General features: G+C 45.7%; 1 protein-coding gene across 1 annotated transcript; it reads left to right on the forward strand.

The window, feature by feature from the left end:
* The first annotated feature begins 608 nt into the window (after positions 1 to 608).
* LOC144823756 (ras-related protein Rab-39B-like) lies at positions 609 to 25,260 on the forward strand. Its single transcript, XM_078682561.1, has 2 exons — positions 609 to 929; positions 23,624 to 25,260. The coding sequence occupies exons 1-2, from the start codon at positions 643 to 645 to the stop codon at positions 24,054 to 24,056; spliced, it is 720 nt and encodes a 239-aa protein (XP_078538687.1). The 5' UTR covers positions 609 to 642; the 3' UTR covers positions 24,057 to 25,260.
* The last annotated feature ends 1,551 nt before the right edge of the window (positions 25,261 to 26,811 follow it).

The following is a 26,811-nucleotide window of genomic DNA, read 5'->3' on the forward strand; positions in this document are numbered from 1 at the left end:
ATGGTTGTCCAGCTATTAGCTTTATGGGCTACTTGCTACCACAGTAAAAAATAATGCGTTCCTTGCGCTACTTAGAAAGGGACTCTTTTTACTTACCTCGGGGGAATTAAAAACGTAAAAAAATAAAGCTATCTGGTAAAGCCTCTACTATCCTCGGGCAAAGTACGCGCTATTTAGAAACAAACTGCAGAGTCGGGCGTCTCGTGATCTTTTACTTATTTAATGCATTTTTATAAAGCGCGGACTTTACCGGAAGGTGTCAGAGAACTGTACAATAGAACCAGTTAGTTACGTTACATGAGACAACTGTTACAAAAATGGAACAAACACAAATAGCAGGCCATAGAATCAAAACAACGCAGGCAAAAGGAACACAATATTAAACACAACAAGCACAGAATGTACAGACAAAAATATAAATATATATGACAAATTTACAATGACTAAAGAACTTCTCGACTCTGGTTTGCGAGGCTGTAGTAGGTAAAGTTGTAGTGTGAGCCTTGCTTAATATATTGTAGGACCGAAGAAGAGGGGGTGGAAAGCCATGGGGAACAGGGAGAGTGGGCCGAGCCAGAAGTGTGGGCAGGGCGGGGCTTCGTCGAGTTGTTTGGAGCCCCCGGCGCTCCCCACATGCAGTGAATGGGAGGACTACAAACCCCGCGCGGCTCTGCAGGCATGGACCGCCACCACCGCGCCGCCCCTGCCCCCGTGCGCGCCGCCGACTGGCACTACCAGTTCCGAGTCATCCTGCTGGGGGACGCCACGGCGGGGAAGACGTCGCTGGTGCAGCGCTACACCGAGAAGTCCTTCCTGGAGCAGGCGGTGTGCACCCTGGGCGTGGAGTTCCACGTGAAGATGCTGACGCTGGCGCCCGGCGTGCGGGTCAAGCTGCAGATGTGGGACACTGCGGGGCAGGAGCGTTTCAGGTGAGTGGCTGACCCTCCCCACCCCGCAGCCGCCGTTTATGTATTTATTTATGCATTTTTATACAGCGCGGACTTTACCCGAAGGTGTCAGAGCGCTTCACAATAGGAACAAAACTGATATATGAGAACATTACACTTTCATCCCTCCACCATAGCAGCAGGGACAATTCAGTGGAGTGACTGACCTGCCGTGCATGCTTGTCCTCCTGCAAGTTACCAAATTCACTAATTTATTTATCCTAGTCCTGCGTGGCAGGAGCACTACAGGTGTTTGACTCTCCCAACCCCAGCTCTAAACAAGCAGTGGTGTGACCTGCAGGATACTCTCGCACTGCACACAACAGCAGAGGCTTTTCAGGCGAGTGGGGCTCCAGTGCACCTTTCATAGCAGCAACATTTCAGGCGAGTGTAATCCTCCGCGCAGGCGCACTGCGCTCTAGGTGAGAGGGTGCCTTCTCTGTGTGACCTCAGCTCACACGTGCATTTCCTCCCCTGCGGGCAGTGCCTTAGCTGGGCATTCATGGCAACATTTCGAGTAGACACTACAAAGGGGGAGAGTTTTGAAAAATAATTCGATGGCCTTTATCTACCCTCTTAAAGCACAGATATTTGTAGGTGGGAGACTGCTAAAAAATAAATCCAATTTTGGCTTCAAAACCGAGACGCCCGCCTGAATATTTGGCATGTAATGGGGGCAGGGGGTGACTCCAAGTAGGAGCGCGACCGCCGGTGGACCCCCACACTGCATCATTTTGCTCCCCGTGCACACCCGCTTCATCCCACAAGGGGGCACAAGTGCATCTCGTTAGCAGGTCACTCGTGTGCACGCATACGCATGCACTGATCCTCAATGCACACTTTACACACGGGGCAGAGGCATGTAAGACAACAATGGTTGTAGTGTTAAAAAAACAACCACGCACCATCATGGAGTCATTTAGGGGTCCTGCCTTGCCTCCTGCGACCCCCTAGCACCGTGCTTGTGACCCATGCCCCCGTGGGATGTAAAACACTAATTTATTGTTGCAGGTGGTTCATACCTTAGTAAGCAAGCATTTGTGTGCCCTGCTTCCCCTGAGCATTGAGGGAGCAAGACATACAGGAGATAGGAGGAGGGATGGGCGTTTAAAAATAAAAAAAGTTTAAAACAAATTGTTAGTAACGAAAGGAAGCGGAGGAAGAAACTACAGAGATATGGGTGGGAGATCAAGCGACAGAATGTGTGTGAGACCGTGTCAATAGAGAAAACGTGTGAAGGACAGTTATAGAGTTGTATAAGGTGGCGATCGTGATGGGTGATCATTGCAAGGTGACAGCTGATAATCAGAGAGGGGGGGGAAACCGGTGTGAGAGGATTACAGTAGGAGAGAAGTGATCTAGAGACAAATGATAAAGATAGGTAAGCACTGCACAACGATAGGGAGGTGTGATAAAGAGACAGCTGGTGGAAGGCATCTCCTAGGTGTAAGAAGATAGGTGAGAAACTGGGAAAATGCAGCTCTGAAATAGACAGGTAAGACGAGGCAGCTGCGAAAGAGTGGGCAGAAAGGTGGGAGCGATGGGAAAGTGTTTACCGTGCAATACCTTTACCACGAAAATGTAAGTATATGTCCAGCAACTGAAACATCTGTGTGTGTACGTGTGTAAAAATATATATATATATTTTGCCACAAGGTTGCCCTTTAGGATGTCGCACACCTCCGGGTATCCGCACACTGCACCGCAGGCGGCAACATCAACAGAATGCCCCATGCATTCACGAAGCCATACGCGTTTCGAGCTTTGAGCTCTTGATCACTGGCAGGAAATGAGGCGAGAAGCCCACTGTGCAGAACATGCTTTTAATTCAAATTCAAAGTCCCGCCCCAGTGGCCGTCATCAATGGCATTGTGGTTAATGTAGTCCAAATTCTGCCACCAAGGACGTTAATCGTTCTCTCACCAAGTGGCTAGCACGCTTCTGCCTCAATAAAATAAAGTTCCATCTGGGTGAAAAGCATGTCGGCACCCCCGTCATATATATATTTTCAGTGAGCAAGGACATACGTGTCCGAAACGCGTCTGAAGGCTTGCACCACTTCACGAATATGAAAAAATAAAAGCATTTGAGAAGGAAGTCTGACTCTGGCGATTATTTGGTGTCTGCGTACCTGTCTGTGCTGCATGCACGCTATGGGCAAGTTGGATTTTATATATATTTATATATAATTTGGTTTCACTTACCTGATATATATACTTACGTTTTGCGGTAATAGCATATGCATGGCAAAGGCATGCGTTGTAAATGCATGACTCCGTCCCACGACTAGGAGAGATGAGGAAATACTGATAGTTTGTTCAAAGAGGAGGAGAATCAGATGGTGGGGTAGACAGTTGAGGGAGGTGATGGATACATTGCTGTGAGAGACTTCTCGAGAGATGGGATGGCAGATGTGAGAGGCATACTAAAAAGAGTGTTAGAGTGGACAGGTGCCAGTGATAGACCAAGGAAGGGAGACGATAGAGAGAGGGGTGATTAAAGTGAAAAAGTTGAATATGATACAGTGATTATACAGTTCAGAAAGAGACACGGGTTAGAAAAAACAGCCGAAAGGGAGGCAGAAAGAGGAAACGTAATGGGTATGTACATGGTATTGGTACAGAGACAGGTGAGAAACAGCCAGGGGAGTAAGTGAGGTAGGAGAAAGATGAAATAGAAGTAAAAGAAGAGACAGAACAGACGAGACAGATGAGAGACGGGAAGATATGTATTATAAAGTGATTAGTGAGAAAGACACAGTTAAGCTAAACAGTAGGGGTGAGAAAGAGACCACAATATGCGAGCAATAATAAAGTTATACAGTTTACAGGTAGCTGAGGGGAGAGTCACAGCAGATCAAAGGTCATATGACCTCACTTCCTCACAAAAGCCAATAGGTCTGGTCTTAGCTAGCTTGTGTTTTTTATTTTTCTCATGTTGAAAAGATAAGCCACAAACATTTTAAAAAGATGAGTAAACATGCCAGTTATACCTGGTAACCATATGCTGACAAAGAAATAAGGATGACCCATGATGTAATGGAGTACTTGTGCATCCTAGCAGGCAAGCACATTTAGAATGGGTACACAAAACTATTACAGTTTTTATGCACACGACAAGGAATTTTGTTTATTGGCACAAAGAACGGGGACTTTTGGCTTAAAATCACTTAGCCTGAAGACACGATTTCAACACACAAGGAGGCCTAAAAAAAGGTAAAATGATAAACAATGGATTAAAAAAATAGTAGTAAAGGATTGGCCTACCGACCGTAGAAAATAAGGGCACTTATGTTTTGGGCAGATGGGCACATTTGACCAGGAAATGTATAGCCCCATAAATCTCATGAGTCCATATTTGCACCTATATCTTATGTGTGTGTGGTTGAAGTAATGTTCTACTTGGGTGTGATAAAAGATCTGTTTTTGTGTAAAAAAAAAATTGCTACAAAAGAACAAAGGTTCAAGTAATATTATAGTAAGGTGAATATGTCGGTGTCAATGTTAACATTTTGAACAGAAATTTACCAGTTGTAGTTAGCAGAGCTAACTATAACTTGGGCATATGACTTTGCTTATCACATCACTCCTGAATCCTTCAATAATGTGTTAGGTTTCCCTAGTGGCAGAGAACTACCAAATTACTTTTCAACGTAATTTTGTACAACCTGTGTCTAGCTAATTGGTTTCAGAGTTTACAAAACACGTGCTCCTAATGCATTGTAGAGGTGTTGAACACATTATGAATCTTTGTGTTGAACAGTAACTCTGTGTGCAGATGACAGTTGGCCACTTGTGTCCAGAATGTTCCACCTACGCTTTTGATATAGCAGAAAAAGCTATTTGGAGTTCTTCATCCTTAGAACTCCACTACTTTTTATCAACGAAAGTTATCCATGCCCAAATTGCTTCCTTTTCCAACGTCCTGGGTAGTCTAAAGGTACACAGGTTTTGTGGATCCTCCTGTAGGGGACTGCAAAATTAGCCAAAATATAGATACTTTTTTTTTTTGTTGGTGGAAAAGTGCTTCAGAAGAAAGCATCCCACCCTCCCCTTCAAATGGCATCAACCAAGGGGTTGTGGTCCTAAATTCACCAGCTTTCAGGACCTGACATACTTGAATCAAAAAACCAATTTTTTCAAACCAAAAACGTTTTGTCATTATACTGGGAGATATCCAATTTCTGCTATTTTTGGTGCTTTTAACTTCCTTCAAGTTTGTGGTGGAAATGAGCATGAAACCCATGGCGGTTTCCAGAAAGCTATATATTTCTGTAAACTAGACAAAAATCTAAATTCAGCACAGGCTAATTTGTGTAGATCCCTTGCTTTTGTCCTATTAAAAAGTAAGCCTGGACGGAGTTCCGTTACTCGGAACTCTGCGAGGTGACAAAAACCTCTGCCTCGCTACACAGTGATTTTGAGCGCCAGGTGTTTGTCCCACGCTGTAAAATAATCACAGCTTCTTTTCTGCTGGTAGATTTTCAACTCAGCCGGCAGCTTTCTCAATGCAAATGGAAGGTTTCTCAATGCGAGTGATTGCGACCTGCTGCGACCACTCGCATTGAGAAATCTCGCCGGGAGGTGGATTTTTCAGGCTCACGGTTGCTAACTTGGCGTTCGCAAGCGAGGAGGGAAAAACTCCCCATCACGGAGCCTAGTTTTTGGGAACTCTGCGTGCTCTGCGGAGCAAAAAGTGTGGAAAACACTGCAAACTCCCGGAGTGGAGTACACCATCCAGGGTTAATAAAAAGTAACAGTTGAAATAAAAAAAATTTAAGTTGTGTTTGAAAAATGCAGCCATTTGTGTCTACATTTCATCTAACTTTTCATACAATGGCAGATTTTCAAAAGCAATATACAGTTATGTCCGCTGGTCCCTTCTGCTTGTGGGGATATATAGTGCTTGTAGGTTCTCCAAGAAACCGAGCCAACAACAGAGCTGCACCTTTACAATGGTTTTTCATTGTGCCCCATCTATACAGCAATTCATATGGTAAATTATAAAGAATGGAAGGAAAACTCTGTATATCTCAAAGGTATACCAGATAATGTGTTTAGGAGCATTGATTGTTTGTACATCATTGAATTTATGTGTACCTGTACTGGCGTGTGTTTCAGAGGGCATTTTGTAAAAGGTCTTCTGTGTTACACACTTGCTTACATTTGAAAGGCACAAGCATAGAGCTATTAAATTGGTAATAAAGCAAATGTTCTACTATTCTGAATTTCCACATGTCTTGTGATTAAAATGGTACCCCACTTGTGTGGTTGGGCCTTGTGCCTGCTTCACAAAACGTCCCAAAACATGACCTAGAAGACCTCCTATTTCACCCAGCAAAATGCATATTTGTTACAAGGTGGCTAGCTATTGATTTTGGGCCCCAGCTCAACCGGCACCTAGGGAAACCCACCAAACCACCACATTTTTTAAAACTAGACAGGGTGGGGTGACTTGTGTGGCTCTCACCAGGTTTTTTGTTTTGTTTTACACAGAATCTCCAGCAAATCTCAAACTTTGCCTAAATACATTTTCCTTGCATTTCTGCGAGGAAAAGTCCTGGAATCTGCAGGCAGCCCCAAGTCTCCAGAGAAAAACGGTGCCTCACTTGTGTGGGTAGGGCAAGTGCCCACGACACACAAGGGCGGCAAAAGCAACATAGACGCATCACATTTTCCCACTGACATGCAATGTGTCTTTTGCAATGTGGGGTTGTTCAGGAAGGTGTGTGTTGCATGGATTGTCTTATTTTTTTCTACCCAGAATATCCTCCACAGGTGAAACATTGCATAAAAACACAAATTTTCCTTGCATTTTTGTGATGTAAACTACAGAAATGTGCTGGGATCCACACACTGCCTACCACCCACCCCAGCACACACTTGGCTCGATTTGAAAACGCTACCATACCTGTGTGCCTGGGCCTAGTTTCAATGTGTCCACATCCTCCTCCACTCCAGGAACACTTGTGTGCTCCAGTTCAACAAGGCTGGCTTGAATACAACAAAGCATTAACCCCACCGCCCAAATCACTACTCTAGCCCCCTGGGGGTGGGTGGGAGGAAACACTGATATCATATGCCCCCAGGAGAGCAACCCTTGCCTAAGGGGTCGCTACCCCAAAATACAAATAAGTATATCCCTGGTGGTCTAGTGGATGGATTCCTACTCCACAATTGCAGCCCTAACCATGATCGTGGAACAGGAATCCACTCCAAAGAAGCACAGGGGGAAAGGATAAACGATTTCCTTTCCCTCTGTATCTGTTTCCTAAATATAATCCCCCTTCACCCCCTTCCTGGAGAAGAACTCAACGTAAAGCATCCTCCTTCCTAGACACTCTGGAAAAAAATACCTTCCAGTGCACCCCCAACACCATCTGATGACGTCAGCACACTACTGGCGTCATCAGATCGCCAGGGGAGGCAGCAGAAGCTCTTCTGCTGCCACCCACAATTGAGGCATGTTGCAGTTGGCCCAAGTGGGGGAGCGTACACAGGGAGATGATGGACGGAGCGCAGAAACTTTTCAGACACCCCCACCCCCAGTCACAGATATGGGTTGAATCCATCATCATTCTGGTCACTCCGAAACCAGTCCCAGGATGCTTGTTTCCGGTCCAGGGATGACGTAGTTTGGCATTTCGGGCTGGACTGTTCGAGGCACTGGCTCAAGACTGATTTACATATAGCTGTGTCTGAACTGGGGTGGCGAAGTGAGCTAAAGAACGATGATTGATTCACCCCAGATCTGTGACTGGGGGCGAGTGTTTGAAAAGTTTCAGCACTCCGTCCATCATCTCCTTGTGTTTGCCAAGAGGGGAGCACCAGTGCACCCAACACGGGTGGGTGCTAGGATGCCTTTGAGCAGTCTCTACACACAACCACAGCGGCTTAGTATGTCTCCAAGCAGTCCTTGGCATCCAAGAGGGTAACTTTTTCTGTGTGGGGGGGTTGCTATTAACCACCCCCCCCCGTGAATTTCTTAGGTGTGGTGTTTTTAAACAAAAACAGATCTTTTTATCCCACCTAACTAAAATGTTAATTTAACCTTTTACTTTTTTCACCGAATTTCTAGTTTATTCTTATTTTTTAAGACCTAAACCAATCATTTATTACTGTGTTTAAAGCCAACCCCACAGCGACTGCTCTGTGTGGCTTGGGAGAGTTGGCTACTGGGCATTTTAAAAGCACCCGCCCACTGGGAGTAGACTTTGTGTTTACTCCTGCGTGGCTGGAGATTAAAAAATGCTCCTGCCAGGCGTGAGCAAACAGAACCTTCCCTGCCAGTACGAGCATGGAAACCACTGTGTCCTGAGGGTGGGAAACTAGCCCCAGGAGATGAGGTCCATGGAAGGCTTGCAGATGGCTTGACCCCTTCATTTTTTGGGGAGCAATTTTGGACCGGCTCATGAGTGCCGGTGATGGCTTGGGGAAGGGGCTTGGGGATAAAGTGCTAAAGGTCTTTAGGGGCTCCGGGAAGATGGGCCCAGCAGCCCTTCCTCTTTCTAGGCTTTTCGGCCCATGGAGATTGGGTCCTACAGGCCTTTACAGGGTCAGTCAGAGCGGCCCCTTCTCCTTTTCTGCAATTTTCAGTCCCAGTGGTGGGCCTATAATGTTAACGGTAGGGGGGGCATGCACCCCCCTTATGAAATAAGGCCCCGGGGCCTATAATCAATTTGGGAGGGAACCACATGCCCCCTCCCATTAGTTAAAGAATGAGGCAGTGCAGGTTGGCTCCCCAGGGCATATAATTGAAACATACAGCCCCAGTTGGCATTTTGTGCATGTTTTTCTTTTTTTGGGGGGATCGAGGCAAAAGTTGCATTTTTTGTTTTCCATTTGGGTCCGGGGGAGAGGGGTTGCTTGGGGTTTTTGTGTTTTAGAACCCTCGCCTATTTTAACTGCACCGTTGACTAATAACACCAAAGCTTTCTATGCACAAACTAGTCAAAAGAGCACTTTTTTTTAGAAAGTTTTGTGGAGATTCGTCAAACAGTGTAAAACTTATTAGCAACGCAAAAACGCTTTTTCTGTGGAACACCTGATCTAACTAATATATTAGTTTATTTCCAAATCTTACCAAAGAGTAGTGGTGCACAAAAAGGCAGAACAATTGTCTGTTATTCGAAAATAACAAGCTGCACAGGCAATTGGGTAAGTCTAAAAAACTGCATCATGTTATGTATCAAAGAGGTCACAAAACATTGATTAAGAAAGACCAGTAAAGATTTTAATTAGTGCATAAATGCACATAAAAATTGAAAAATGTAAAAAGGAACTACATATCCCAGATTCCCTCATAAATAATTGATGGATAATCAGACACTCCAGGATTTCGTGGTTTGCCGCGAATTCTGCACTTTTGTAAAAATGCTGCGATTTTTACAAAAGTGCAGCGAAATTGGCAGTTTTGTAAAAATTCCGTCATTTTTACAAAAGTATTTACCACATATTTACACTTCCTTTTAATACACTGGAAGAATAAACTACACAAGTGTTCCAAAGATACCGATTTAGTGTGAGCCTTCTGCCCTAGTGGCAGGGGAAGGAATCATACAGCAGGCACATCAATTCAAAAAGCCTTTATTCATCAATTGGAAAATGCCAGAGTAGACGGAAACCCGAACATTATATTTCTTTAAAACCTAACTCCGTTACATAGCCGTCTTTCGAGGAAGCAAGAACCGCATTACTACGAATTGCTTAGAAGAAAAAAAGGTTTGCTGCCAAGAGCCTGAAAAAAAAGCAGTGGAAATTCTTCATTGGATTTGTGGCAGCCATGAGTGGGGAACTCCAGACGCAAGTTGCCCATGCAGAGAAAATGCAATGAAATTCTCCAGTTATGGTTACCACCACATAACTTGTGTTGCCTGCCATGAGCAAAGCAATGTGCAAACATTACAGAAACGCAAAAAACAACAGTTGATGGACAGAATGCAGAACAATGTCATACATTCACCCCAGTACAGAGATCTGGGCCTAAATCCATTGTTTTGTTGCTCACCACGCCACCCCAGTTCAGACATGGCCATATGTAAATCAGCCTTGACCCTGTGCCTCATGGGAGCAGTCCAGCCCGAACTGCCAAGCCATGTCTTCCCTGGACTGGAATCAAACATCCTAGGACCGGTTTCTTGCTATTAGCCGTCTTCAGCCAGGATAGCTGGACTCCAGTGGCGTGGAGAGCTTGGGACTCGCGCCTGAGCATACCTGTCCCACTCGGGGTGACAAAAGCAAAAACAACAGTTGATGGACAGAATGCAGAACAATGACATACATTCACCCCAGTACAGAGATCTGGGCCTAAATCCATCGATCTCCTTCAGCGAGCCTCCTCTTCAATGGGTTGTTGGACTTGCCTTTTCTGTTGATATCATGCACCCAACTACCCCATCAAACTACGTTCTTTTACATTTTTTGTAATGTTGCCCACCCTCCTCGTGCGTGATTGGCAGTTTCTAAGTGATAAATCATCGGTTGTGCAGGATGGTGCCAACGTTTGAGTACGCCCAGAAGGGGTCTCAAAGCCCAAGCGAAAACTCTTTCCCACCCCTCATGCACGAGAATGAAGTTAGTGCTGTTTTAAGAGAAAGAAGGTTGGGGAACGAGAAAATGCGTGTTTAGCCCAAAATCATACATTCGCCCTTCTAACTGGACGTATATTACCTGGGTGGTTTGCACACCCCATGGAACCCTCTCTGTATAACAACCTCAATCCACTGTTGGGGGTGCAAATTCCTGAACGCGTACCCCACCACTCACACTGTTTCACTGATTTATCCCTAAGGGTGTCCACTTCCCTGCATTTTATTGCTGTCAAGTCTTGATGGTAATGCTCCCCTCCAGCTGCTTCCTTAGGGTAAAAGTCCACATTTGTAAAGTGCACAATCACCCGTTAGGGTCTCTAGGCGCTGGGGGCCGTCGGGAAGATTAAGCGAGCTATTGCCCAGAGTCACATGGTGCTGGGCTAACCTGTCGCCGGGGATCGAACCGTGGTCCCCAGATTCCAGCGTCAGTCGCCCCGTGCGCGGCGCCACACCGGGTGGTGGATCTCCAGATAGCCACGCCCCCACCTTGGTCCCACGTCACGCTGATCCTTTGTATTCTGCTCTAGTTTAGAACTGCTAGGATTAGCTACTTTGGGAAAAGAGATACTACTCCCCTTTATCCATGGCTCTCATGGTTAATGTAGTGTGCCAACCAGTACTGTATAAGATGCGCACACACAGTTGTAACTATGGATGTAGACCACAATGTCAGTTAAAGCGATCAGTGCGGACACTGCACCAGAATCTGAAACCAACAGTGTCCTGGTGTGAGTTTCTGCTTCTCTTGTATTGCCCCATGACATTGGCGACGAGGCAGCAGCAGAACCAGCAGCGTCAGGCCTGCTACCACAGTCCTTGTCCGCAACTGAAACCAGTGAATGGCTAGATACTGCTGCCTCCTGTGCCTGCCCACAGGTGTAGAAAACAAAGTAAGGATGAATGAATCTAGGAGGTGCTGCCCGTAGTGCATCAAGGCCATTGGAACCACTTTGCGTAAGTATGCAGAGGTTGGCGCAAGCTGGTAGAAGATGGACTTTCTCTGCTAATCTGAGAAACCGACTTCAAGCAAAGCACAGCGTCACACATTATCCATTGTAGAAGTCTTTAGTGCCCTGTTCGACATGATGATCGACCTGTGAAAAATGTTTTTAGGTTTCGAAACCTGGCGAGGGGCGAAGCCCCTCCCAGATCGAAATCTTTTGTTTTCAATAGTGAGGTTAGGACAGCCTCTGTTTCCAATTGGCTAGCTCCATAAATGGAGACTAGCCATTGGGAGACAGAGGCTGTCAATCGCGCTTTCTCACGAAAACGCGATTCGGGGGCGTTTCTGGTGCTTTTTTTAAGCCCCGCCCCTTTGTCCCGGGCCGCGCTGCGATTGGCTGCCGGCCCGGGACACCCCTGTGACGTCATTCCCGGGCCGCGCTGTGATTGGCTGCCGGCCCGGGACACCCCCGTGACGTCAGCCAATCACAGCGCGGCCCGGGACCTGACTTGTTTATAGTGCAGCCGTGGCTGCTTTAAAGTTACGCATGGGAGGCCAAGATTTCTAAAATGTGCCTTCACAAACTTAACATAGTCAATTTCGCAATTTTTGGTATTTGTAAACCTGTTTTGGATTTTGTATGTCCAAACCGTAGAAATGGTAATGTGAACATTTTTGCGATTTACACAAAGCGATGGATGAGTTTGCGCAGTGGCACAGTGCGCTGGAAATTATGCTAATATGTAACAATCATCATTAAAAGCTGTGTGTGCAAACTGATGAAGTAATACAATAGCAGGCAGGAATTTCCAAAACTTCCGGTATGGTAATTACCGTATGCAGTATTGTGGGTTTACACATATCGAATGGCAAATTGCCAGAGTATCGGTGCTAGTTCAACAATTCCTTCAGGCTTTTCCCAAATTCCGGACACTTTTCTGCAGAGGTATCCCACCGCGCCTTCACTGGCGACAAGTCTCCGTGTAAAACCCAAAGGTGTTTTTATATGTGGCACAACTCGTATTCCTGATAAGGAGTTTCTGACCGTGTCTGATTGTATGTTAAGGCGTAATGAAGGCCTCGGCGTTTTCCCCCCAGAAGGAGAGAGTAACACGTGCAGGCGATGTTTCTGTCTGTTCCCGTGTCCGTCATGTGCTTTGGTTTACCGCCAGCTTGCAGCCGGTGCTAAATCAAAAGGCAAACCCCAAGGGAGTCAGCACAATTTGTGTCCAATTTGCAAATAAGTAAAAATACTGTAAAAGTAATGTTGCTTTATTTTCTGAGTGGCAAGCACTGTTCAGTCCTCTAGATGGCTGTGTTGGCCTATCCAGTAAAACATGCACAGTCCAGCAGACAAGTGCAACACTCCGAGTCCACAGCCAGCGTGAGCCCAGGAGCCCACCTCTGTACAGCAGGCGCACAGGTAAGCGTGTGTGACTGTACAATGGAACCCTGCGGGGAGCACGCGCCTGGGAATGCGCGCGTCCGCCGGACAAAAGATAGTTCAACAGTGCCAGGGGCTCATTTACAACTCCATTGATGCGTGCCACAGCCTGCATGCCAAGATAACACAGAGCGATGCCATGCGCCGGATCCAACCCCAACATTCCTCCACATCTTCTTCGATAGGTTCTTTTCCCTGCCTTCAAAGTGCACCGTAATGGGACGCGGAGCTGCAGCTGAGCAGCACCGCGTGAGGCTGACTAAAATGCCAGCGAGCGGTTGATCTGGAAATAAGAAATCAATATTTGCCATTTTCCTCCCTAAAGCCGTGGATGCACTGGAGTAAACCCGCTCTGATCTTAAGTCGCTGTTATAAACACAGGCTGCGGCGCATCAGCGCGTGAGGCCCACTCTGACCCGGGGTGTGTGAACTGGTTTCTAAGAACTCTACCGAGGCCACCCATCATATTTAATTTGTCCTCCAAGACGGACTTGACCCTGGTTCTTTACCGGGGAAGGAGCAGTGCATTAATCATTGTACTGTCTCATTTCTCCCGCCGCCCTTGCACGTGCAGGAGGTGACGCTTCCTGGTAGCGGACAATGTCATACATTGCGGGTCTTTCAGGAACGAGGCCCTGCCTGTCTTAGTCTCGCGCGGGGACTGACTGCCATCATTCAACATTCAAGAGTAGGCAGCCAGCTTCCGTACACGGACTGATCTCTGAACAGCCACCCATGGGCAAATGTGGGGCTCTAGGGGACTGCACCCCTTATATCTATTGTGGTATGTGAGTTCAATTTAAATATGACGGCTTGCATCTGTGCAATAAACAATATGTATGTATGCACAACGCCATATTTGGGTTGTGAGAGACGTCTGGCTACAGGAATGCTGTCTGGCCCTCCCAGATGGGAGTGATTGTGACAATCACACAGAATCCCACTGCCCGTTCTGGAAGGTAAAATAGCATTTTGTAAATCACCAATGCATGTATAACAGTGAGGGAACTAATGCTGATGCCAGTGTCAACTTTGACCAAACGCATTCTACCCAGTCTCATAAAAGTCAAGGAATGCAAGCTGATAGAGTGAAGAGCGTTAGTGCATTCAAACATTGGACATAACACGCCTTGCATAGGTGGATACCTTATGCAAAGCATGGCATTCCAGTTTGGCCTGTGGCATGTTGCATTAATGAACAAGTACGGATTCAATACGTCACCCAAGGGATGCGTGAAATGGAGAACATTCAGGAGGCAAACTAGGTTTGGCCCCCTACTCATTTGCTCCCGAGGTCTACCGGAAGAGGTCGAAGACTCTCAATGGCATTCAGGTGATAAATTGCACACCTGCCATTGGGACTTTAGAACTCTACTAAATTCAAGTGGGCGGGTTCCCTAATGCATGGGCCAGGTTGAACTGCATACCGCACCCTCAGGGGTACAAAGTAGAACTGGACCAGCCTCTGGCAATTTCACACAGGTTCGAGCCAGATGCTTGGCTGTGGTTCAGCTCGAGGTCCTCCTGGAAGCTGGAGCCCAAGCCGAACCGCTCTTTCGTGTGACTTCAGCACCCCCCCCCCCCCCCCCCCCGCCCCCCGCCTCTTGCACAAATAGTTCAAATCAAAGCATTACTGTTTGAGGTAAAACGGAGACACAAATGTACACCCATTTAGTGGCCGATTTGTATGAAATGAAACCAGGACTCATGGGATTATTCATTTAAGGAAATGGAGCACACCAAACTTGACATCCAGACATCTTCTCGGAAGGGCTAGTGTACTCTGAACGAGAGACCCGTGATTTCACAGCAGCGCTGCCCGTGTACATGGGTGTGGATGAATCTGTGTGTTTGAATGCTTGTGTGTGGGTGCGTGCGTGCGTGTGTGTGTGTGAGAGAGACCGAATATTTGTTTGTGTATGTGCATGTATATCTGTGTGTGTGTAAGGTATTCCTGGGTGCTTGCGTGTGTGTGTGAGAGAGACACAATATTTGTTTGTGTATGTGCATGTATATCTGTGTGTGTGTGTGTAAGGTCTTCCTGTGTCTGTGGTTGTTGTTGATTGTATTCTACGACACGCTTGCTTGAACACCAGCCAAATGCAAGTTCATTACCTGAGATTTTTGAAAGTATGACAAATAATAACTTGCAATTATAATGATAACTCGCCATCACGATCCTTCTGAGCTTCCAGAAAATAATTCAGACTGGCAGTAATTAGCATTGTGATGGCTGTCAGTTGATGGTTTTATTACACTGGGATTAGCACCGCCAGGGTGAGAGCGCTCAGCAAAGCGGTCCAAAAACATCAGTTCACGAATCACGTAAAATGCCCATTACAAAAGAACTCAGGGCACAAAATACATAAATTGCCACCAGCGGTCCGAGAAACTTTAAAGAATGGTTAAGGATTTACTAAATTATTGGCTAAAAAAAACATGCCCCTTAAACCACGGTATGCTACACTGCTGAAAACGTTTCATTTGCAGTTAAATCGTGGTCCCTCTAGCGAACTAAAATACAGGCGATTGGTTTAGTATATAATAAAACAAATATATTCAGAAAAGATTACCACAACGAGGCTATGCTGCATTTATAGTCAAATCACACTTAGATTCAGTATTAAATCCTAGAAAATACAAACCGGGATCTTCTAGGTTTGTCTCCTATTTTAGAAAAAAATAGTCTAGTGTCCACTTGTTTACGTTTTACAATTCTGGAACAAGGGTGGTTAAACGTTAAAAAGAATGTGTGTTACATTGCAATTATCCCTGTGTTTGCTCTAATAATCACTCAGAAATGATTTAGACAACTCTGAAATACTTTATGTGATTTCTTAGCATTTTCTGTTTTAGAGTAAGTTTCAGAAGGGACAACATTCCAGACTCCACTGCTGTTCTTTCTCATTATGTTTTTCGACCTGAGTTTATAATACTCGTCAGCCCAATAAAAACAAGCATTGGCATAGCCAATAGGTCTCGTTTATTTTTACAGTGACCGACTACAAGTATTTGTGTCTTGTCCGGGTTGATGGCAAGAGAATTTGCTGCACTATATTCCTGTAGTCTGCTCAATGCTTATTGGATGCCACTTTGGTGTGGTCCATAATAACTATATTGTTATTAAAGGCGAAACCGTTGCATTGTAAATGCTTGTTCATGGTTGACAACTGCACTATCACCCTAATAAGCTGCAAGGCTCTTTTAACTCGCTGTACCGACACATGAGAAGTAAACCCAATCATCCACGAGTTCTGAGATCTCTTCGAGTGAAACTGTTGAAGCTTCACATCGATAAAACCATCAAGTTATTCCACCTGCAGCACAGAAGGTTCCCCTTCCACCTGAGGCAGAAAGTGAAACCAGAGCTGGAGGACTCCAATAAATGGGGAGTGATCAAGAAGGTTACAGGGCCCACACCGTGAGTTTCCTCATGGTGGTGACTGCAAAGCACAACCAGCGTGGAGCTCGACGAGAGATTCCAAACATAGCGATTTGCAGAGGACAACATTTTAAGCCTGCATATGATGATATCCTGGCTGACCTAAAAGGGCAAAATGATTTTCCAAGTTGGATCTAAATGCCGGAGACCAGCAACTAATGCTGGACGGAGACAGTCGATACATTCTCCACTCCCAAAAGGCTGAAATTTGATGTCATCAGCCGCAAGATCTTCCATAATGCAACATACGATTCTTTAAATGAGCTGATGGACATCATAAATCTGAGTGACTGCATTCTCATTCAAGCATAATTGCTAGCAGAGCACAAGAAATGATTACACAGCAACTCTTGTGCCTCTGAAAAGAAGGCCTGAACCTCCACAGGGATAAATGTGAGTTGCTGAAGAAAAGTATCAAATTCTTCAGATAAGTATTTTCGGTCAAAGTCCTTAGTAAAGAAAGTTAAAGACCTCAGACTGGCACCAGCACCCGAAACAGCCACGGAAGTCAGGAAGTGCAGTCGTCGTATTTGAACCCCTGGCCATGTCGCAATGTCTTGGCAGCCTTACCAAGTCAACAACAGCGTGAGCTTGACCAGAGGAACATGAAATAGCTTTCGAAGAGGGCATTTCGAAGGCCACCATAATGCACTACTTCCACATTTGAGCCAAAACAGAAGTGGTTGTGAATGCCAGGCCCGTTGGACTGGGAGCCGTGCTCTTGCAGTAACACAAGAAGAACACTTGAACCCAGTCACGTGTGCCAGTAGACCGAGCGTCTATGGTCACAGAGGAAAGAGATTCCCAAATTGATTGTGAGGCTCTTGCCGTCCAGTGGGCACGTTAGCTATTTTTGGTAGGCTAGGACACGTGCCAAAGCTAGGCAGAAACCACCGCTCTAGTCAGGATACGGGAGTTACACTCCTAAATAACCTCTGCACACCCCCTTGGTAGCTTGGCAAGAGCAGTCGGGCTTATCTTAGAGGCAGTGTGAAAAGCATTGCACATAACCAACAGTAATACAGTGTAAGCACTACAAAAGGACACCACACCAGTTTAGGAAAATATCCAATATTTTTATATACTTAAGACCAGACCTAAAACGATAACCTACAATACAGTACTTAAAAATCTCAGTTATCAACATATGTTTGAAAAACAGTTCTTGATGTCGATAGCTCAGTCCGAGGCTATCATGGCGTTGTAAACAAACAAATCCAAACAGTTCTGACTGACTGCGGTGTCGCGTGCCAGCTACGGTGTCGGGAAGACCCGCAAACAGTACAGTTTGGAAATGCAGGGTGTCAACAACCTTTTATTGAGCTTCCGAAAGCACGGCGTCCACAGGTTACCTTTCCGGAGGTTGTTACAGTAGTCGTTTGGGCCCTCGAAGTCACACGCGTTGCAGATTGAACTCCTCTCTGTTGGAGTCAGGAGCGCTGGCACGGTAGGGTCACTGTGCAAAGTGAATGTGGTGCTCATCGCGGTGATGGCAGGTCGCGGTGTAAGCAGCGTCGTCGTCTTTGCTGAAGCGCTGTCAACGGCTGACGAACGGGAGTCGATGACGCCGGCATCGGTAGGCCAAGGCTGCGGTGCGGGGTGAGGGCGGTGCGTCGTGTAACTTTACGAACAGTGCCCTCGAACCACGGTGCACGCAGCAGCGTAGAAACCATCGGTGATACAAGCGCAAAAAGAACAATTAATGGACAGAATGCAGAACAATGTCATACATGCACCCCAGTACAGAGATCCGAGCCTAAATCCATCGTTTTTTTGCTCACCATGCCATTCCAGTTTGGACCCAGCCATATGCAAATCAGTCTTGAACAAGTGCCCCATGGGAACAGTCCTGCCCGAAATGCCAGGCCAGGACCTCCCTGGACTGGAAACAAGCATCCTAGGACTGGTTTCGGGCTTTCAGCCCTCATCAGTCAGGATAGCTTGGTTCCAGTGGCATGGAGAGCACGGGACCCACGTCTGAGCATACTTGTCCCACTCTGTGATACCAGGGCCGCTGTGGTGCCCTCTGCGGTGTTTTCAGGGCACTGATTCAGCAGCGGCGTCGAGGTTGCTGCTTCTTCTGTTGCAACACAAAACACACCGTCCCCAGTGCTGAGGGCAGAAGAGCTTGAAGTCTTTGCTGCTCCTGAGACTTCTTGAACAGGGGGCCATCTCTACCACAAGTCCTTGGAGAAACTCACATAGGTAGATTGCAGAAAGTTCAGTCCAGTCCTTTCACTGCCCAAGACCAAAGCATCCAATTCAGGCCAACACAGCAAAGCACACAGCAGTGTGGTTGTTCCCCCTCACAGCTTCTCCAGCTCTTCTTCTTGGCAGTCTTCTTGGCCCAAAAGAGTTTTTAAGTTCAGGGGTCTGGGCCCCAGTATTTATATTCCAAAATCCTTTGATCTCTTAGGCAGAGTGTGTCTGTGCCCAGCCAGAACCAGTTCTGTCTTCTCTGGTGTGACTTCCTGGCAAGAGTTGGAAACGGCATGGTAAAAGGCAGACCAGGCCTTTGAGGTGCAAGGAAATCTCCTCCATCCCCAATTGCAGCCCAGGTCTATTCAGCCCTTTCCTGACCCACCTAGACTATCTTGAGCCACATCCTGCTCCCCAGCCTTCTGTCATCCAAAACCCAGACAGTCCATCCACATTCCAGCAGAGGCACACAGGATGCCTGAGCAAGAAAATAACCACTTTCTAAAAGTGGTATTTTCAAACACAGAATGTAAAAATCACCTTTGCTAAAAGATGCATCTTTAGATTCTGAGTTCAGGTATACCAAACTTTATTTTAAACCTAATTCCCCGGGCCAGTTATGTATATAAGATGTTATAAACAAACTCCCCATTCTGTCCTATGGAGAACAGGTAGCCTTGCAACAGCGAAAAACGAAATCGGCTTGTATTAACTATCGGAACATGCTACACACACCAGGGCATGTTCTACCTTTCACATACACTGCACCTGGCCCACAGGGATACATTGGGCCTGCCTTAGGGGTGTCTGACATGTAAGAAAAGGGAAGGTGAGGGACTGGCAAGTGTGTGCACTGGCCAAGTCGACACAGCAGTTACCTTTTCAGGTCTACTCATGTGGGTGGCACAATCAGTACTTCAGGCCCGCTAGTAGCATTTGATTCACAGGCTCTGGCACACTCATGCTCATAGGAGGCCAGGGTAGCTGAAGTCTGTCAGCAATGGGAAAATGACGAGCTCCCAACCCCCGAAAAGACCAGGAACACAGGTGACACAAGTAAGAGCGTTCTGTTGTGGGCTTGTGTATGGGATGCTATGGGCTCATCTATTGTTATTATTTGTATGTGTTCTATAGTCTTAAAATGTAAGGGAGATTCTTGAGTGGGCAGTTTATTGTTGGCACTGAACTGTATAGATCGTGTTTCCTTAGCTCCTGAGCGACAACGGAGTGCAATTCGAATCTAGTGCATTTAAGTAACATTGTGACAGGATCGGAGTTAAGTTAAAGACCACTTTTCTTTACAACCCATGTCGCAATGGCATGGTTGAGAGATCCAACCATGTCGTTTAATGGAGTACTCCAAGCTGCTTGTGCTAGTAATAAGAGTTTGGTGGTCCAATTGCTGGAAGACGTATGGACTTATAGGATTACTAGGAATGAAGCCACAGGGTTTCACCTTTTTTGATACGGAAAGGGAGAAATCCTAGGATGAAATACAATCCTGGTGGTTGTTTAGCACATATGTTAAATCTCGGTCAGTGGAAACAGTCAGCAACACCATGGCCAAGGGACGCCAAAAAAGCAAATCTTACTAGAATTTCAAAAATAGTACTGAACAAATGAGTGTCGAGGTTGGGAGATAAGGTTTGCATAAGGAAACCAGGGCTTGTAACTAAAGGTGATAGTACATTTTACAAACCGTAAGAAGTGGTGACAATTTGTATAATGCAGTTCGCTCGAGCAGTGGTAAAGTGTGGAATCTCAAACGTGTGGCTTTATGTAATAAGAATGGATTGAATGGCTGAATGCTGAACAGGAAATATTTGTATGTGTTGGATTTGGATGACACTATGATTGATTCAGCTACACAGGAAAATGCAGTGGAGAGGGTTAGGGTCCAGTAACAGATGCGTCTGGGCCTCACTCATCGGGTGATTCTATGGAAGGATCATATTCCTCTTCTGGTAATGCTAAAGAGGTATTGGCGTGTGAATCTGGCAATGTTCAGAATGGTAAGGAATCACAGTCCAGTGTTGAAGAGAGTACAGAAGATAAAAGGGTTAGGAAATCAACTAAATGGTTAAAGGACTTTACCTTTGAAGGTTGTAAGTAGAATTTTTTTTTTTCTTTTTGCTATTTAGGTTTAGATGTTCTTAGTAATTAGAATTTTTCTTTTCTTCTTAAAAGGGGGGTTGTGTTGAGTTAAAAAAACAAAAAAAGAAGGTATGTTTTGGACTTGCATTTAAAGGAGGAGAATGTGTGGGGGATTTCTGTATGGTTTGCCGTGGGCTCGTGTATTATTTGTATGTGTTCTGTACTCCTAGGTTGTTGGGGGGATTCTTGAGCGGCCAGTCTATCGCTGGTGCCGAACTGTATGGATCATGGTGCCTTAGCTATTTACTTTAGAGGATCAAGAGTTTTAGAACTGAAACCGACTAGATTGATCTCTACACATAGCCTAAGCATAAATGGGATCCCAGGATGGGGGAGCAGAGAGGGCCAATGTTTCACGAAGCCAGATGGCCAGTTATGTGCCAAGGGAAAATCCGAGACCCTCCTAGAGGATGAGCGACTTTGAGCAGTTCTAACAGGCTAGAGACTTGTTTGGTGTTTGGTGTCTTTGTTTTTGTGTGTCTGTTATAATTGGTAAAGGATGTAGTGTGCCACACGGCACAACGTAAGATGCGAACATAGACAGTCGTAACTTGGGAAGTACACCACAATGCCAATAAAAGGGATTGTCGCTGCAGTACTCCAGAGTCTTAAATCATCATAGTGTCCTGGTGTGAGGTTGTGCTCCCTTTGTGTTGCCCCACCATAGTTGAAACCTCAGGACTGAGTGAACATTTGACGGTTTTTATTGTACATGACAAAACCCAATTGGCAAAATCTTTCCCCACGGCAAGTCCCCTCCTAGAGCACAATATTTTTCCCAGGTCTGTATCCATGTGTGCAAAACTGTGGCCTAGCCTCGCGCGGAAAACTAGATTCAAACTTGAAGGCCCTAAAAGCAAGTGAAGAAGAAAGTGGCCCTGTTGGCGCTTTGATTGGAGGCATACCAAATTGGCCATACATGTTGGGTTGCTCTCATTGGTATAGTGTACAGATTGTCAGTGATATGATATTGCAGCACATTCAGTTGTACAGGGGTGACTTTTGAAAGAGTTCCAAGTTTGCAGCGTGGCGTCTAAATTGGCTGGTGAAGATGCGCGGTCAGTAGCGTGAATGAGTATGTTCCTGTCTTAGGTCAATATGTTAGTGCTGCTCGACCAGACTTGATGCAGCTATATTGTCCCATGCTTGAAGTGCCCATTAGGTAGTCTTTCCTTCTTTGCTTCCTCTTGGGTTTAAATGCAGGTACACTAGGATCATTAATAATATTTCTGCAGAACAAACAAGTTCTTTTCCACTTTTGTGTCCAGCTTTATGTATGTTTGAAGCGGAACTGCTTCGCTACAGTGACACCGCTTGATGCTAGCAGGTAATGTTTCACATTGGTGCGTTTATCTTCTAACGCATACATGTAGTCACAGGCTCGCATTGACCAGTGCCAAGGTAAACACTTTGAAGGTCTTAGGCACTTCTGACTTGGTTTTGGTTCCATTTTATTCCTAGTGGAGGAGACTAATGCATCTATCTGTAACATCCCAATGTCCTACCACGGCCTTTTTTGACCATGGCTATAGACTGTTTATATCTAACCAGCGCTAATGAGATCAACGAGACCCATGGTATATATCACTGATGGTTACACTGATTGACTCCATGATCTCATTGGTGATGTGGATGAGTTGATGCCTGGGCAATGCTATAATAGTATATGTTCAGGAAGAGGCAGGTTTTGGTTTCCCTCCTAAGCTCTAGGTTTTTTTCATGTTGGAGAAATGATCAGCCAGGGTCCCAGATTAGAGTGGAGGCTTCTGTGTATTTCCAGAACCATATCTGGACAAAGTATAGCCTTTTGTTGGACATGGTCCTTTGGGCAATGCGAATAGCCTGGCATGTGAACTGTCTGGTCAGCCACAGCCAGTTGCCTGCTGTGAGTACTATTGTAATACATTTTCATGGGTTAAAGTGAAGGGGATTTCCTGCTGCTGCGTTTTTTGATCATTTGCCGTTTTAAGAGTAGGAAAAGTGGGACCCCGAAGTACAGACTATTGGTGTTGTCTAGACACAACAGATATGACACAGGTGATAGTGACTTGTATCTTCTTTCTGAAACGTAGGCCAGAGAAAATGTCACCGTGTTGAAGAAAGTACTTCTCGTGAAATGGTTCACTTTTGGAACAAAGAAAAGGCTTGATGTCATGACTATTTTTAGATTTCTTACAAAAGGTGTATCTCTGGTTGTGGGTCGAGTTCCAAGCGGCCAATCGATAGTTGTTGGGTGGTAATTTTTACATTTTCTGCAGGTTAGTGCCTTTGACTTGGAGGAGTTCAGTTTAAGGTGTTTATTAAGCATCTGTTTGGTGGTGGTTTGGAGGAAGTGGACAAGTCCTGAGGAGTGCAGATCTTCTGGTTTTCCAGTGTTAAGAGATCGGGTGTCATTGGTGTAGCAGTGGCATGTTGGGTTGAAAGATTTAACGAGACCCAGTAATTGGGTGATGAAACAGTCTGTAGGGGAGTGGTGATATGATCTTACCTTGATATTCTCCAGGGTCCATGCTGAAAGGAGCCGACATAAACAGGGGAGCTTAATTATGCTGGACCTGCCTTATAAGTAGGAGGAGATACAGTGCAAGAAGCTTCCTCGAATGTCAAGTTTTTCTCGTCTTATGGTGTTGCATTCCACCGTGCTGTAGGAAATAAGAGGATCCTGCAGTTGTAGTGCAGAAACCCCTTCCTGTCCACAGTTAATTTCAGGCCATCCCCGATGGAGAGAGGGAGAATTCATTGCCTCTGACTTTCACCAATTCTAGTCATGGGGCAAATCTCTTTCACTACTGCAAATTACCCATGGCTTGTCAATGTTGGTTAGTAGTGTTGTTAATGTGTAAGGCTCTGTTTTCCTGTGTTGAAATCCAATGACGTGCTGTTCTTTTTCTTTCTTCCCCTGCAGGTGCATTACACGGTCTTTCTATCGTAATGCTGTTGGTGTTCTCCTGGTCTTTGATCGGAGTAATCGGTCCACCTTCCTGTCCTTGGACGACTGGTATATGGAGGCCATGAACGTGCTTCCTGAACGGGCTGTCTTTGTGCTGGTGGGACAGAAAAGCGACCGGGATTCTGGCTATCTTGTGCCTAGTGAGGAAGCTGCAGCCTGGGCTGCTCATCTGGGCATGACCTACATCGAAACATCAGCCAAGAGCAACTTCAACGTAGACCACCTATTCCACACCCTTGCAACCAAAATCTATGATGCGGTCACCCATGGGGCTGTAGACCGTGGTATGGTTGTCCCTTCTGAAGGCTGGGATGGAGTGAAGGTGGTTTTTAGGGTCCATAACTTCACTCCCAAGAAAGAAAAGACTGCAAGCCAGTGCCAGTGCTGAGTGGGACCATGCAGGGACACTTCGATTGAAGGCTAGTACCGGATGCTTGGTGAAGAAGTGTAGTGCCAAGAGAGAAAGTTGAAAAGAGTTGGCAATGAACATTGATAGCAATAACTGTAATCCAGGTGGCCAGGACCACCTCCAGCTGTATAAATAAGAGGGGTAAGCCTGTGTAGTCGGGATGATGTTTACACTACAGCATTTTTTATAAACTGTTCTCAATATTTATTTTATAATTTTATGGATCCACAATCCATGTATTTTAATATAAGTGGGAGGGAGAACCTTCCACCGACGTGCCTGCTGGACCATCTCAATTAAAGGGGTTTCCTCTTTGTGCTGCTAGGATGAGAACCAGGAAGGATGGTGGGAGTGAGGCCCCAGTGGGGTGTTTAACTGAAGACACTGCTAGTGTGATGGTCTGAGTGAATGTCCCAGAAGTGTCATATCTAGTGCTCTTGGGAACAGGACACTGGGGGTGCTAATGATGCCTCCCCACTGGCATAGAATGGGGTTCTTGGCAGAGTGCAGAGTGCTCAGTGCTGGGGTGACTTGCTCAAGAGGTTGTCTGTCTGGGCTGTCTGTCTGGGACTCGACTGGGTTGCAGTAGCAAGATATTTGGTGCAGACACTGAGGGATGGCTTGTGCTGTGATTTGACAGGTGAGCTTTCATTTAAAGCCTGTACTGCCTATCGTGGGTGTATGAATAATAATGTTGCATTGATTTGAGGGTACAACATATGTACGTGTGTGTGGGTGGATGCGCATGCACCAGAGGCCAATTAGCTATGTAGCATTGGTTTAAAGTAAAGCTTCAAACTAGTACAACTGAAGGGTTTGTTCAAATTATTTGGAACTCTGTTCCCATAGACTTTACATTTGTGAACTCCAAGCCTTCTTTAGCCTTCCCTGGGGCTTGTACCCGACTTTACAGATCTTGGAGGACGCTCAAATCAATTTACTGTGATTTTTCTTTTGTTGTGTGAACAAACTTTCAGCCCTTGGAGAAATCCTATTTGCCAAAATCCTATTTGCCAAAACATTTATATTTAATGACTGTTTTTATGTGTTTCTGTGTTGCTCTTTCTCCTTTGTCCTAAAATGTGAAACAGATGTACCACAGGAGTTTGTATATTTTAATGATCTAATTTTGTATGGTGTGGCGGATCCACTATCTTCCCGAATAAACCTACAATCTTCCATAGCCTGGCTGTGTTGTGATCAAATAATGTTACTGTCTGTTAAAGTACCTTACTCGCACCTGCCTGTTTATGGGGTTATATTTAGTGGTTCAGGTGCAGTGGTTATTTTGGCTGTAAGCAGGCTCGTCTTTTTTCCTTGTGTGCGCTAGAGTCCATGATACCCATTTTATCACGCAGACACAAAAAATGCAGTTCATATCAACTATTCTAGGCTAGAAGGTAACACCATTAGATATAGTGCAGAAGGCATAAGGCCTGCAATGTACACTCTACCGCGTCTGGTCTTGCTTAGGGCAGTAGTGAGACCTGTTTTAGTAACTCCTTCTACCAAACAAGCTAAGCAGTAAAAACCCAATTGTTAACTGCATCTTCTCTTTTTTAGAAGAAGAAACTGAGGTAATGGTATTTAGAGAACACTTTACTACAAGAGTTAGCTTCATTACTGTGTGGGGGCGACTTTCTATGGCTGGAAGGCAGCTTAATGAGGGAACAAAGAGCCTTTCCTGCTAAGCAACCTCCAACCCATGTTGCTCAGTCAGGTACCCCCACTTACCAGTATAAGGCTGCAGTGTTGGGTTACCAAGCCATACCTGTAAACCACTGGGTAAAATGTGAAGTCTGCAACAAACTGGGTCACCCTGGAGTCATTCGCATTGGGGGTGAAAAGGGTGGGTTGTGGGTTTAATGAAAGTGCAACGTTTTTAGTGCTGGTGGATCGCTGCATTTCTCCACAGAAGGTTGTATTTATGAATGTATATTATATCCATACATGAATTTTCAGAAGATAACTTTGGATGGAGGCCAAACCACCTAAAAGTTACTACATCCTATACATTAAGGTGGTTCAAACTTTAGCGACTTTGATCAGAGGCCTGCCAAATCTCCGGAATCTCATCGAGGGAAGCGACCAGAGAATGGACCGGCCCTGCTAACTAATAAAAAGATGTACTTGCCCTGTTAAATTGAAATTACAAACATGAGTGCAGTGATGGTCATTAGATCTGGCAGAAGAATTCAAATCTAGGGCTACCCTTAAATGCAGTTCACCTTCCTCGGGTAATGGGGCATTGCTTCCGGCATGGGAGGGGACGGTACCGATTTAGTTATCTTCACGAAGCGAAGGCTTGAGTGGAAAGTGGTGGGTCCTGGCTGCATGGAAGTAGAAAGTGTGCATGAGGATGGTAAAGGGGCTGAAATATACATTGAACAGGATCAGTGTGAGAGCCAACCCGAGGGTCCTCATAAGGGAATGGTGTGTAAAAGCAGCAGTAAGACAGAACAGAGACCTTCTTGGTACATTTGAACGTAAACGTGGGCACAGTCTCACTCTCACCGATCGGAGGCAGAAACAAGACAGAAGAAGGAGCCAGATGCTGCAGAGAAGGACCAAGGCAGATGTAGCCCTCTTATCCAAAGGGAGAAACACAATCTAATGATGCAGTCAGAACCTACTCTGTGCAACGGTGGAGGATAAGGGACAAATGGAGGAGAGCTGTCGCCTCCCAGGTGAAGAGAACTTTTACAACCAAGAGATTGCAGATGTCGGTGCCAGT

Source organism: Lissotriton helveticus, chromosome 3_1 (genome assembly GCF_964261635.1).
Source record: "Lissotriton helveticus chromosome 3_1, aLisHel1.1, whole genome shotgun sequence".
Classification (NCBI taxonomy): domain Eukaryota; kingdom Metazoa; phylum Chordata; class Amphibia; order Caudata; family Salamandridae; genus Lissotriton; species Lissotriton helveticus.

Bases quoted from the DNA above. Each gene is read 5' to 3' on its own strand.
- LOC144823756 (XM_078682561.1), top strand. From the start codon at position 643: ATGGGAGGACTACAAACCCCGCGCGGCTCTGCAGGCATGGACCGCCAC. The intron at 930-23,623 runs GTGAGTGGCTGA...CTTCCCCTGCAG, and splicing joins GCGGGGCAGGAGCGTTTCAG to GTGCATTACACGGTCTTTCT.